Raw genomic sequence first — 15,300 nt, 5'->3', positions numbered from 1 at the left:
AAAAAGAATTCCAGCTAATGCAGAAAGAATGATGAGCTATTCTATTTTGATGAAATTAAAATACCTAGGCAATAGAATTTTTGATATTTTCCTGTATATAATTTTGAATATTTTGGGTTAGGAAATTTAAAAATCAGCTTAAAGCAGGGTGTTGAGAGTTCAGAAGGTAGAAATGGGGGGCGATAGGACGATACTTCATGCAAATAGCAGTATGAAGAAGGTACAGAGGTGAAAAAGTACTGTACAAATTCAGGTAAGACTTAGTAATTGGGCTTCTCAAAGTACAAGGTATATAAATGGAAGTACTGTGAATATGCAGTTTTATGTGAGTTCTTAGAATACACAGTACTTTGAAATAGTAAAATCCAACTATTGCCAAGCTTAGGAGGAACTTGAGATTTATAGGAGCTTCTTTACAGTTCCTGCTACCCTTTAGGTTCATTGAAATAATGATAAATAGAAGCATTCAACAATGCATTTAATTCAACAATGGATTTAATGCCATTTTGATTTGGCAGAGACCTTAATAGGAGGGTGCCGTATAATAGAATACAGCATTGATTTTACTTGGTAAGTCTCTGCTTAAAGTAGGCAATCTGTTAATTAATGTGATTGTTCTTCATCTCAGCATTTGATTTATTCTGTTTGAAGTTGCATGTAGAGATGAGTATCCTAAAGTATATGATTTCTAATCCAGTACATTGAATGGGGGACCACATATATTCCCATCTGAAAGTAATACATTCTGTGTTCAGAGTGATTAGTTTAACCTCACTTGCCAATAAAGTAGTCTTCTCTGTTCAAATCCTGATACCCACTGTACCTCTTGAAGATAAATATTGTTTTTTTCCCACATTCATGTTGTATGGATAACAATAAGTGGGTATATTTCTTTGTAAAATTAATTTCTTTATTGAAATGATTTGTGCCATGGTATTATTTAAAAAGAAAAAAAAGCCCTTAAAATCTGTCTTGAATCAAAATGACTAATATGGAATAGTTAGCACCAAGGTTTGTTCATTAATTTTATAAGTGAATGTGTATCTGTCTGCTCCAAACTGAATTTGTTGGTTGTTGCCTTTCATAAGATGAGAGTTTGGATTTAGAAATGCAGTACATGCCACAGCAGAAGAATGGTGGGAAATTGAGTTGTCAAGCTGTGTAATCAGAGCTCTGTGGAGTGGACAGATGTGTTCCCTATGATATTCCAGAGGTAGTTTGTTTTTATGGCTGGTCAGGTAGTGTGAAGTTGAAAGCGTATCAACTAAGTTCCAATTTTTTCATTCTTAGACTCCCCCTTTCCTAAAAATGGAAATGAGAGAGGATTGTGACAATAATGAAACAAGTTACAATGTTCTACCATTTATCATTGGTCCTTCTGAATTAAATTTACATTTGGAAAGAGGAGATTTGGAGCAATGTATTTTAAGGAAAAGAGCTTCTTTCGTGGCACAGTACTTATTTTTATAAAATATATGTATATACATCTTTTTTTAACAGGGTATCCAGAAGTTGGCTAGTCAATATCTGAAGAGAGATTGGCCTGGAATAAAAGCTGATGATCGGATTGATTACAGGTAACTTAGTTAATAGATCTTGCTTATTTTCTCTAAAACTGTTTTCGTTTAGAGCCATGTCACATGTAGATAATGTAGACTTCAGTATTTTAAAAAATTACTTTTCATTGCTATGTTTTTAGACATAATTTCAAAATTATCAGATGTTAATGTTCTACAACATATGTAAGTCATACTTATAAAATAGTTTCCTTATGTATTAAGCCAAGATTGTGTTTTGCTTAATTGATTAATTTAATCACATATAGAATTTAAAGAGGGTAGATGACAGCGGAACGTGAATTGTTTCCTTGGTGATCTACAGATGAAACACATTATTGCAACAATAATGAAACAAGATGATAGTGTTCTGTCATGTTCTTTAATTCTGAAATTCTAAATTTGGGAAGATGGAATTTTGTGAGCCTACAGAAAAGAGTTTCTAAGTTTTACACACACACACACACACACACAGAACAGGGTATCCAGAAATTGGCTAGTCAGTATCCCACATACAGATTTTAAAGAAGATAGATGACAGTGGAATATAAATTGTGTCTTCAGTGACCTACAGATATGTTTAAAGTATTTGTAATTATTTGTAATTTTGTGTAGGATTCGATGTCCTTTTTTTTTTTTTTTTGAAGTTAATATGGAAGTGTTTATTGGCTTTTATGATCAAAACTGTCCTTAGTATAGGGGAACCAGAACTCAAAGACAAGATTTCAGAGTTTGCAGTTAAAACTAAAGCCCATGACACAGTAGCAGAGAATCCAGGATAATTAAGAATTCAGTATTCAGGTGTATGGCTTGGAATCTGAATATGAAATCATGTTTGCTGTATTGTCAGTGAAGAGTGACATCATCAGATAAATTCTTAACAACATTAGAAAACTGAAAGATAGGGATGCCTGGGTGGCTCAGTGGTTGAACATCTGCCTTTGACTCAGGGCCTGATCCCGTGGTCCTGGGATCGAGTCCCATATTGGGCTTCCCTGCATGGAGCCTGCTTCTCCCTCTCTCTCTGTCTCTGCCTCTCTCTCTCTCTGTGTCTCTCATGAATAAATAAATAAAATCTTTAAAAAATAAAAATCTTTAAAAAATCATAAATAAATAAAAAGAAGACTGAAAGATAAATAAACTATAATAATTCTTCACAGTTGCAGGACTGACTGATAGCATGGAAAGTGGCTTCATCAACTATAAGTAATAGATGTGTATAATTGCAATATAGACTACTAAAGCAAAACAGGAAACTAAAAAAGCTAGAGATTTTCTTGTGGACTTTCCAGTATCTTTAAAATTCCACTAAGAGGGGAAGAGATGAAATTGTAAGCAAAAGAGAAAGTGGAGCAAAAACCTTGAGTGAGAGAATGTTAAATAGTTTAGATTACTAGCATGAAGAAATCCTGACTAAGGAAGAGATTACTGGCTGGAGAATAAAGAAGTACTCCAGCTTATAGATAGGCTATTTTCTAAACTTGTTTGAAATTCAGGATTAAGGTTACCAAAGAAGTAAGGAGAGCTCTGCTCTCTGGCTAGCTTATACAACCTTATTTCTAAAAATATGTTAAGCCAGCTTTTACTAAATATTTACTAAATACCAGACACCATGCTATGAACTTCAGCTTAATCTCATGATAATGAAAACAACCCTGCAAGGTACATATAATCATCCTTTTTTTATACATTAGGAAACTAACTCTTGGGTTTTATACTTTATTACTCAAGGTCGCACAGCTATTTAAACAGTCATTGATTCATTCTTTATTCATGAGGTAGATGTAAAATATCTACTATATACTAGCTGTTAAAGTATATTTTAGGATCAAAATGTGAAGTGTGGTGCCTGTGCTTACTGAAGTTACAGGAGATAGCTACTATAAATAGCTGTGGTATTGTGTTAGGAGTGGAGAGACAAGTTAGGACTGAAGAGGAAACCAAGGCTTCTAGATCTGAGTCGTAAAGAATATACAGGAGTTTGCCAAGGCTGGGCATAAGGAATTCTAAGCAAAAGTATCACCTTAAAGGCATGGAGTTATGAGAAAATATGGATGTTAGGTAACTGAACAGTCCACCTGGCTGGTGTGAAGTGTGTGGGTTGGAGGGTGAGAGGAGAAGTGGACCCGGAGAATACATAGACAGGGATCAGGAAATACTTTGCATATCAGACAGTTTATTTTCTTATTCAGAAGATAATGGAAGCATTGAAAAATTTCCACGAGAGGAAATACATGTTAGCTTGGCTTTTAATAGTATGAAGGTGGATTAAAGATATGTGAAGAAGAATTTGGAAAGGATAAAATTGCAGGAATTTAATTACTCTTCGTCTCTTATTTGAACAATGAAAATTAGCAGTAGAAATTGGTTGTAGGGACGATTTCAGTAGATCTTTAGGAGATGGAAACTAGAGGACTTAAAATTGATTTGGCAGAGTTTTGTTTTTTGTGTCTATCATATTTGTTCTGAGATGAACTATAAACAGTTTCTATAACTGTCAAACTAGAAATTAGTTTTCTCAGTATCTAAAATAGCTCTTGTAACATAGAAAGCACTTGGTAAATATTTAGTGAATGAAGAATGAAGTTAGAGAGAGGGAGAGGAAAGACTATAGAAAGACCCCAAGGTTTGGTTTTTGTTGTTTTTAATTTTATTTAAATTTAATTAATTAACATATAGTGTATTATTAGTTTCAGATGTAGAGTGAAGTTATTCATCAGTTGCATGTAACACCCAGTGCTCATTACATCCTTGCCCTCCTTAATGCCTATCACTCTGTTACCTCATCCCTCCCAACCCTGCTCCCCCCAGCAACCTTCAGTTTGTTTCCCATAGTTAAGAGTTTCTTATGGTTTGTTCCTTCTCTGATTTCATCTTACTTTATTTTTCCCTCCCTTCCCCTGTGATCCTCTCTTTTGTTTCTTAAATTCCACATATGAGTGTAATCATATAATTGTCTTTCTCTAATTGACTTATTTTGTTTAGCATAATACTCTGTAGTTCTACTCACATCATTGCAAATGGTAAAATTTCATTTTTTTTGATTGCTGAGTCCCCTGTCCCCTCAACCCCTAGGTTTATAAATTTAGGTAGCTAAGAGGGTAATAGTGGCTTTGTGAAAAAGATAATCGAAAGATCAAGATCGAGGGTGAGAATGGCAATTGCCAATTTTTTGTTTGTTTATTAGGAGTTTATTTTGGTTCTAGTTGTTTTAAATTTCTCTTTTAACTTTTTTTGTATTTATATTTGTACTTTAAAAATTCTTATCAAAGTAATGCATGTGCAACAGAGTATAAAGTGCTGCCTCATCTTCTTTCCCAAGCCTCTCTCGTTCACATTGCTGTTCCCTTAGAGTAAGTACTGTTAAAAGCACATGACCCTTCCATTTCTTTCCTCTGGGACACATACATAAGCACAAACAGTTTTGTTCTTCTTAACAGAATTGGAATTAATCTATACATATACTTCCGTAACTCCCTCCACCACTCCACTCTACCCTACCCACACTTAAAAGTGTTTTAGATCTTTCATGCCAGTAAATTCAGGTACTCCATTCTTTTAATTGTTTGTGTTAGTATTATAGTATGGGTGGACTATAGTTTTGTTACCCATTTTTTGTTGGTAATTATTGAGTTTCTTACTATTGCAAATAATGCTTTAGTGGATAACTCATGTTTGCATATAGTTACATCTTTGTGGACTAGGAAAGTATATCTACAGGGTAAATTTTTTTTTTAGTGTAAATTCTTAAAGGGGGAAATGCGAGGTCAAGGGTTTATACATTTAAATTCTGACATTGAAAAAAATAAATTCTGACATTGTAAATTATACTTCATAAACTGTGTATCAATGTATTTTACATTTGTTCTAGTTGATTAGAATTTTCATTTTTTTACTGAAAGAACATGTGATTAGTCTTCTAAAATATTTGTTAGTCTGATGAAACATACACTATTTAATGGCATTAAACCACCCCTATTTGCCTTAAAACTAAACGGTGACACTAAACGGTGACACTACTTTCTCTTGGATCTTTTTCTTTAGTCTTTTAGGACAAGTTTTCAGCTCTTAGTCTGTTCTGGCTGTTAAAACAAAATACCACAGACTGGATGGCTTTTTTTTTTTTTTTAATTTGTATTTATTTATGATAGTCACACACAGAGAGAGAGAGAGGCAGAGACACAGGCAGAGGGAGAAGCAGGCTCCATGCACCAGGAGCCCAATGTGGGATTCGATCCCAGGTCTCTAGGATCACGCCCTGGGCCAAAGGCAGGCGCTAAACCGCTGCGCCACCCAGGGATCCCTGACTGGATGGCTTTTAAGTAAAAATTTATTTCTCATCTTTCTGGTGGTCAGGGGGCTGAGACCAGCCTGGTTTCTGGGGAAGTCTCTCTTCTGAGTTGTAGGATTTTCAACTTATATTGTGTCATTACACGGTGGAAGAGGTTTGGGAGCTCTGTGGGGTCTCTTTCAAAAGGGCACTAATCTACCTTATGGCCTAATCACCTCCCAAAAGCCTCACCTCCTAATATCATCATCTTTGGGGGTTAGGATTTCCACATGCAAATTTTGTGGGGACAGACATTCAAACTATAGCAAGTCCTTTCTATATAAGCGTTTCTCAAAGTTCCCTTAGCTCTCTAGTGACTTTTTAAAGTAATCTTAAATGTCTTTTTTCTGTCTTTATATATTGTCTATAAACTAGTAATGATTGTATGTTTCTTATTAACTCGTCAGCTTAGGAATCAAAAAGTCAACTACCTCCAAATTTGACTTCTTCCTAGATCTCGTCCTGTCTTAGGAATCTTAAGCAGCTGCTTCTCTGCCTGTGATCTCTTCCTTTCATTATTTCAGTTAGGTACAGTACCACCAACTCCCTTTGTAAAATAGGCCTAGTATAACTCCCCTGCTTGAATATTACCTGTATTTCTTCTTGCCAGTGGGATGAAAATTTTAAATTAATTAATATTTATTTATTTGAGAGAAAACATGAGTAGGGAGGGAGGGGCAGAGGGCAAAGGAGAGAGAATCTTAAGCAGGCTCCACACTATGCTTGATCTCAGTCTCATGGCCCTGAGATCATGACCTGAGCTGAAATTAAGAGTTGGACACTTAACTAACTGTGCCATCCAGGTGCCCCCTGCCCCCCCCAAGATATTTTTTAAAAGCCATGAAGAAACCTGGCACCAGATTACCTTTCTCTCCTCATCTTTGGCCATTTCTCCTTTCCTTAATCCTTAGTTCCCTCACCTATGGGTACCTCAAGCTGCAGTTGTATTGCAGTTCTTACCATACCTTGACTGGACTGAAATCAGTCATCCTCCCTGTCTTTACCTCTGTTACCTGCAGTTAGGATATTGTCCCTTCTTATTAGTGAGAGCAGCACTATATGAACACTTCTTAAAAACTATATTTTCTCCTTATTACTTACTGTATAAATTAATCTTAAATTATGAGCTTATGTATCATGTTTCTAGAGTTTTCTTGATGTACAGTGTTATATTTTTAGGTCTAGGGAAGATGTATGGTTTTTTAATTTTTTTTTTTTTTACTTTTTATTTTGAAATAGTTGTGGATTCATGTGCAGTTGTAAAAAGTAATACCAAGAGCTATCTTATACTCTTCACCTAGTTCTCCCAGTGGTAATATCTTACATAGCTATAATACAATATTACAACCAGGAAACTTATATTAATAAAATCCACCAATCTAATTCAGAATACACCAGTTTTACATGCACTCATTTGTGTGTGTACATATTAAATTCTGTGCAGTTTATCACATATGTAGATTTGTGTGACCACCACCACAGTCAAAATAAATTGATTTGTTTCTTAATTATGATTCTTCCTGATAAAGTTTTCTCTGTTTTCCATTGTGATATCTGTATGGGAGATATGCCAGCATGATTTTAGATGGTATATGGATAAACATTTTTTAAAAATTTTACTAATTATAACTTAACTATTATGTCAAGTATCATTTGTTTTTCAGTTAGAGTGCGAAGTTATAAAGTATCATTTTAATTTAAAAGCTGAGTCATTTTAACAGAAAAAGGTAAGAAAACATTAGTGCAGGAGATACTGAGGCAAAAAATCATGTTAGATGAACACAAAGGACTTAGGATATACAAAGCTCAGTACCTTTATTAGAGGGAAGAGACACCTCTTTTTTGTTAAGATTATTACTGAGACCAAGAGCAATCTTCTATCAGCAGCAGAGCAGAGGTTTGAGAGCCTGACAAATCTGGGTTCACATCTAGGCCATGTAATTCCCTCCTCTTTCCTCCACTAAATATGTATGGAGTGCCTGCCGTACCAGGTGCTGCGGATACAAGAGTGAACAAAACAAAGCTTCTGCTGCATGGAGCCTACATTCTAATGAGAGAAGACAAGACAAACATATAAATTCTTAAACATTATATACTGGTGATAAGGACAATAAGCATAGTAAGGAGAATATAGCATAGTGGGAAGTGGTGGCACTGCAGTGGCTGTATTGTGTAGAGAATAGACTTTGGGGAAACGAGCAAAAGCAAGAGATGCTGTTACCATAATCCAAGCACAAGATAATATTGCCCAAATTGGGATAGTAGCAGTGGAGGAGACAGACAATAATCAGATTCCATTATATTTTTAAAGTCTACTGAACAGGATTTTGGGGTAGATCAAATGAAGGATGTGAAAGAAAAAGGAAAATCAAAAAATAAAAAATAAAAAAAGAAAAAAAGAAAAAGGAAAATCAATGATGACTCTAGGGTTTCTGGTTTGAGCAACTAGAGGGTTTGAATGTCTATCAGTGAGATGGAAAGAATTAACAAATTTTAGGGATATCAAGAATTTGGTTTTGGACACTATAGTTTTAAGATGCCTACTAAATGTCCAAGTTGGATATGTTAATAGGCGGTTGTAGGTTAGGAAAGATGTCTAGGCTGGAAATAGAAATTCAGGAATAGTATATTGGCAGTATTTAAAGCCATGCGCCTCAATGAGTATATCTAAAGAGTGAGTGTAGTTAGAAAAGAGAAGCCTGGGGACTAACTTTGGGGGCACTCCAGCATTTACAGGGCAGTGAGATGAAGAGGAATCAACAAAGGACATTATTAAAGAGTGGCTAGTGAGAAAGGAGTAGACTAAGAGAGAGTGATGTCTTGGAAGCTGAGGGAGGAAAGCATTTCAAGAAGGATAAACTAGATCAGTTCTGCTGATAAATTGAATGACAGGACCAAAGCTTGAATTGACTACTGAGTTATCCATAAGGAGATATTTGATGACCTTGACAAGCAATTTCTGAAGAATGGTGGAGGCTTAAGGGCTTATTTAAATTAATCAAAAGAGATCAGGAATGGAGCATCTGGATGGCTCAGTTGGTTAAATGTCCAACTCTTGATTTCAGATCCTGATCTCAGGGTCCTGAGATCAAGCTCTGCATGGGCTTGGTACTGGGCATGGAACCTGCTTAAGTTTCTCTCTGTCTCTCTGTCTCTCTCTCTCTCTCACTTTCACTCTCTCTCTCCCCCCACCTTCTCTCCCTCTCTCCCCTCCCCTCTCCCTCTCTCTCCCTATCCTCTTATTCTCTCCATCTTCTGACCCTCCCCCAATCCCAGCTTCCTCACCCTCACTAATGCATGTTCTCTCCCCCCCCTCAAAAATAATAATAATAATTTTTTAAAAGACCAGGAGCATGGGACGCCCGGGTGGCTCAGTGGCTTAGCGCCTGCCTTCAGCCCAGGGCATGATCCTGGAGTCCTGGGATTGAGTCCTACATCAGGCTCCCTGCATGGAGCATGCTTATCTCTCTGCCTGTGTCTCTGCCTCTCTGTGTCTCTCATGAATACATAAAAAATAAAATCTTAAAAAAAAAAAGACCAGGAACAGAAGAATTTTACAATAATTTCAGACAGTTCTTTCAAGGAGTTTTGCTGTTCAAGGAACAGGCACTAGTGTGGTAGCTGGAGAGAATTGGAGGAGTTTTTTTTTGTTTTCGCAGGTAGGAGATGTTATAGCATATTTAGAGATCCATCCAGTAGAGAGGGAAAAGTTGATGTTGAGAAAGCACAATTACTGGATTGCTATTCTTTTTTAAAAAAAGATTTTATTTATTCATGAGAGACACAGAGAGAGAGAGGCAGAGACACAGGCAGAGGGAGAAGCAGGCTCCATGCAGTGCACTCAATATGGGACTCGATCCTGGGTCTCCAGGATTACACCCTGGGCTGAAGGTGGCGCTAAACCGCTGAGCCACCCGGGCTGCCCTGGATTGCTATTCTTGAGTGAATTATAGAGTGTAGTATAAATGTGAAAGGTTGGCCTTCAGAGCACAGGTAGTTCATCCAAGTAAAGAGATGATAGAGTGCATGGGTGGAGAAGCGGGGAGATTGGTAGATGTGTGGGACCATATGGGCATTGTCTTCTGGTAGCTTCATTATCAGCTGAAAGTGTAGTCATATTAGAAGTTGGAAATGAGAGGAAAAGGTGGGAAATAATTACGTAGAAGATGGAGAGAATAAGAGGATTTAGGGGAGTATAAGTAGAATTGCTGGGTAGCACTTAGGGGTTACTAGAGTTTTTTTAGACATCAATTTAACCTGAGACCAAGGCAGCATGATTATGGTTTTCTCCAGTAATGTAATCTCTGCTGCACAGAGATAGGTATGGTATACACAGAGATAGGTACAGTATAAACAGAATTTTGGATTTAACCAAAATTGAAATTTGTAGATTAGAACAATGAAAAGACAGAGGGGCCAGGATCATAAGGGTATATAAAGGGAGTGATTATAGTGGTAGACCATGAAATTTAGGTTGGATAAGGAGCTGAGAAGGGAAATTATGAGAGATGCTAAGAGACAGTGGGAAGGAGAGTAGGATGAAAATTAGTGAAAGGGAATAAAGGGGAAAGGAGGAAAAATGAATGGGAAATATCAGAAAGGGTGACAGATCATGAGAGACTCCTAACTCTGAGAAGCGAACAAGGGGTGGTGGAAAGGGAGGTGGGCGGGGGGTAGGGGTGACTGGGTAACGGGCATTGAGGAGGGCACTTGATGGGATGAGCACTGGGTGTTATGCTATATATTGGCAAATTGAACTCCAATAAAAAAATTTTAAAAATTAAAAAAATAAGAGATTAAAAAAAAAAAAGAATGGATTGTAGGTTCTAGTAGAGTTTGAATACTTATTGGAGTCAGAATCCTAAAAGGAATAAGTAGAAACAGAAGGTCAGGGCTTAGATGATTAATTTGGGATTACAGCAGAGGGGTAGTTATTGGTAATGGCAAAGTCTAAATTATGACCATAGAAGTACTATTTCCTGGTGAATAGCCTTGGAAAAATTCTACAACCTCTCCAAGCCTTACTTTTTTGTCCTTTGAAAAATGGAGATAAGGCCTATTTTACAAAATTGACATGAGGATTAAATGATAACGTAAATTTAAAAATACATGGCATAGTGTTTAGTATGTGATGGATTTTTAAAAGAATTTACTTCCTTTCTTTCATAATTTTGAGCCTCATTTTCTGACCTGAGCAACATAGCAGAATACCATATGCATCAAAATTATGTATAGAAGCCTAGTGAAAAATTTTTTTAAATTAAAAATCATTCTATACCCATTATTTTTCCTCAGAATGAAAAATACTACCATTGCAGCTATCACTATTATGTCAAACACTTACATTTCTATTATAATTCTGCTTCTGTTACTATTTATTCATTTAAACAATCTGTGCCAAAGGCTTTCATATCATTTGCATTTACTGCCAAAATAGCCATATGAGGTATGTAGTGCTGGTATTTTCGTTATTTTCTCCATTTGCCAGTTGAGGAAATGAAAGTAGAGTGAAGTATCCTACATATGATTATATTGGCTGAACTAGAACTTGAACCCGAGTTTTCTGATTAACTGGTAACTGAATTCTGTTTTTTTTCGTGGTGTGTCATTATTAGAGATATGCTTGCCTACTGTAGATCTGCCAATCTCTAAAGATCTCTTTTTAAACTGTACAAGGAAAGAATTTTTCTTTTTATTGTACAATCCTCATAATGTATGTATCCATTCATTTTTTTCATGTAACAAATACTTACTGTAACTTTTCTGAATGTTAGGCCATGTGTTTAGGCCCTAGAAATATGGTAGTGAGAAAAACATGTACCCTTACCTTCAGGAAATTTTCACAATAGTGAGAGGGATACACATTAACCATTACATAAAAATATTTATAATTGAAGTTAAAATGCTGGAGCCATGTGAACGAGTAACAGAGAGGGACTTAATTGAGTCTGTGAGTTGGGTTGGTGGTGATCATGAAAGTTTTCTCTAAGGAGGTTACAATTAAGCTGAGATTTGAAGGATGAACAGCAGTCAGCGAGGCAGAGATAAAAGTGGGTGCTAGTTAAGGGGAGAACCTGGGTGAAGGGATCCTTCCTTCATTCTTTCCATCCACCTTAACCCTCCTTCCTTCCTATCACAACATAGTGGTTCTTTCTCATTTTTATTATGATTTTAAAATGTATTTTAAATGTAAATTAATAGTTATGAAGCATCGTACTGAAGTTTTTTCTCTGCATTTTCTGAGAAAATCAATTATTTGAACTGCTTAGGAGGCCTGTGGTGAGTTTATATCCTAGTTTATATCAGTTGTCATGCAATAAGGCCATGGAAGATACTAATTTTGCTGTTCTTTTTTTTCCAGTTTTACTGAAAAATAATGGACATGCATCATTCTATAACTTTAAAGTGTACAGTGTGATGGTTTGATTTACATATATTATGAAATGGTTACCATTATAGGTTTAGTTAACATCCATTATCTCATTTTCTTTTTTTCATTATCTCATATTCATTTTGCTTTTATGCTGACAGTTTTTGCTGGCACAACACACTGAATCTTTTACCAAAGGGAGTGTGATACTCTTCTGCTTAAATAAATGAATATTTCCATCTAAAGTGATTCATTCATTCATTACAAAAACTAATTGATTATATAAGTTAATAGTTTCCTTGGTTGAAAAATACAGTCACAAGTTTTTTTTAGTTCTAAGTAGGATGGGGACCCAGGCAATTTTTCTTTCTCTTGTTTTTACTTTATCATCCATTTCATCCACTGACCCACTGCTTGCATTTATGTAACCCAAGGTACCTACTATAGTAGCAGTCTATAATAGAAAATCCACGTGGCATAAGAAGAAAATCTCGAGAGATGAATGTTATAATCTATCAGTACAAGTATTTCATTTTTAAAAATAAAATACCAGGGACACCTGGGTGGCTCAGCGGTTGAGCATCTGCCTTTGGCTCAGGGCATGATCCTGGAGTACTGGGATTAAGTCCTGCATCAGGCTTCCTGCATGGAGCCTGCTTCCCCCTCTGCCTGTGTTTCTGCCTCTCTCTCTCTGTGTCTCTCATGAATAAATAAATAATCTTTAAAAAAAAAAAAAAGCCAGACACACACACACACAAAATACCATCCATTGTTATGATAAGTTATAAAATATGTTTAATCTGTATAGGTGCATACTAGAACTAAGGTGTTTAGCAAAATAGAAAAGAAGCTTTGAAAGGGACATTGACTACAAAAAGCAAAGGATGAATTCTTTGACACTAAGAAGAGATTGCTGAGCACATTTATCAAGCAAAGGTGTTGGAACTTGCTTGGAATGATTCCAAGTGACAATGTGATGCTGGCTAAGCATTATTACAACATAGAAAACAGATGTAGAACAATGATACCATAGACTTCTTTTGTTAGAGAAATGGACTTCTCAAGCACATAAGCAGTTGTTCATTATTTTTTTCCAGCCATATCAGTTTATGTAAGAAAGTAATATGATGTAGTTGAAAGATAATGTACTTTAGAGGTACCCAGCCTTCATCTTAGTTCTGCCACACTCGTGTGATCTAGAGGGATTCTCTAAATCTCTCTGAGCCTCAGTTACCCATCTCTAAAATTAGGAAAATATCTTTTAGAAAAGTTTTTAAAAGATAGATTTATTTATCTTGGGAAGAGAGAATGGGAGAGTAGCAGGGGGGAAAAGAATCTGAAGCAGACACCATGCTGAGTGCAGAGCCTAACACAGGGCTTGATCTCACAACCCTGAGATTACCACCTGAGAGCCCAAACCAAGAGTTGGACACTTAACTGATTGTGCCACCCAGGTGCCCCAGGAAAATATTTAATGAAATAATGAAACTTGATATACACAGTGATGACCCTGAGACAGTGAAAAGTCTGTATAGTCTGAATTATTCACTAATTTTTATAGTATTAGCTTTGCCTGGAATTGTAACCTTGTATCACTTTATTTCAGTATCAAAAATAGTTGATGAATCAAGACAGCCCATTGCAGAGCTACAGAGGAATAAAGTATATGTTCTACCTATATATGTTAAAATATTAATACCTATAAAGCAGTATAAATACACTTTCAACTATAAAGAAAATATTCATTCTGCTTCACAGTGCTAGCCAGTGAGCATAAGGTTAGCCAACTTTTTTTTTCTTTTCCCTGCCTAATACTTTTCTGTCCCTCTTTGAATTTAGGAGCATGTATCCTGTTTGGAAATCTTTTCTTGAGGGAACAATGCAGGTAGCCCAGTCTCGGATCAATATATGTGAAAACTATAAAAACTTCATTTCTGAGCCTGCAAGGACAGTGAGAAGCATAAAAGAACAGCAACTAAAAAGGGTATTGTTTCTATTCTTTTCTTATATGCATATTAATATCTCGGTGCTCCATTTGTAATCTGCAAGATTATGTTAAATTGCATTTTAACACGTGAGCTTTTCTATATGGTCACAAATATTTCTGATTTCAACATGGAATTTCTGATTTCAACATGTTATTAGGATTATTTTTTTTCATCATATTCTTTCTAACTACTGTATTTTATTAACTGACAAAAGTGTAATTTGAATTTAGACATTTTGGAAGCTCAGTGCACACTTATGAATATCACTTTTCACATTAACTCAAGTAAATAGATTGACTTAGTTCCACAATATTGGTATAGTTTGGTGTATGTTAAAGTAGTTACAATGTTATTAATCCTACTAAGTCTTGAAAAAATTCATCTTAGTTTTAATTTGAGCCATTTTGCATAATAATTTAAAAGAAGTTGACACATTTTGACCAAATATAAAAAACTTATTACCAGAAATAGTGTTAAGTTTAATTATATAGGTTATAAGGAAGTAAAGTTTTTAAGTAGATCTATTTCTTTGATTATACAGAATTTAAAAATTCATAGGAAAAAATCACTATTTATTAAATGCAATTTTTATGAAAAGCTTGCTATTGAAAATATTGATTGAATTGTGTCCTTTTTTGGAAATAGAGTGACAAAAACAGATTATCATGATGCCTACTAAATAATTAAATTTTTCTTATGGAAGCATTAATATTTTAGAAAATATTGAAGTAACCATTTATGGAAATAGTAATACAGGATCCAGTGTTTTGATTCTGATTGTCATTTGTATTTTCAGAATTGTTTTACAAACAAAATATAAAATCTATACAAATTTGTTTATTTGTCAAAGATTATTTTAGTAGCATAAAATCAGTATGTTAAATGTATATGTGTGTATATAAAATTCTCATCCCTTTCAAGCACTCATGTAATATCACTTGGTTTTAACATATTTGTATAAGAATGCCTTTGTTTATCTTTGCTGAAAATTATTTCTTTAAAAACAAACATGGTGGATAAACTATATGACTATGAACCAAACAATGCTTTTGAATT

At 35.3% G+C, this 15,300-nt stretch overlaps 1 protein-coding gene across 5 annotated transcripts in view; it reads left to right on the top strand.

Moving 5' to 3' along the window:
• FCHSD2 (FCH and double SH3 domains 2) overlaps positions 1-15,300 on the top strand; it is a 338,349-nt gene that overhangs the window by 146,868 nt on the left and 176,181 nt on the right. For all 5 annotated transcript variants that reach the window (XM_077866897.1, XM_077866896.1, XM_077866900.1 and 2 more), the window contains 2 exons: positions 1,501-1,577; positions 14,096-14,240. In XM_077866897.1, coding sequence (XP_077723023.1) covers positions 1,501-1,577; positions 14,096-14,240 — 222 coding nt within the window. The remainder of the gene's footprint in view (positions 1-1,500; positions 1,578-14,095; positions 14,241-15,300) is intronic.

Source organism: Canis aureus, chromosome 23 (genome assembly GCF_053574225.1).
Source record: "Canis aureus isolate CA01 chromosome 23, VMU_Caureus_v.1.0, whole genome shotgun sequence".
Classification (NCBI taxonomy): Eukaryota; Metazoa; Chordata; class Mammalia; order Carnivora; family Canidae; genus Canis; species Canis aureus.
This window is presented reverse-complemented; position numbering and strand designations above follow the sequence as displayed.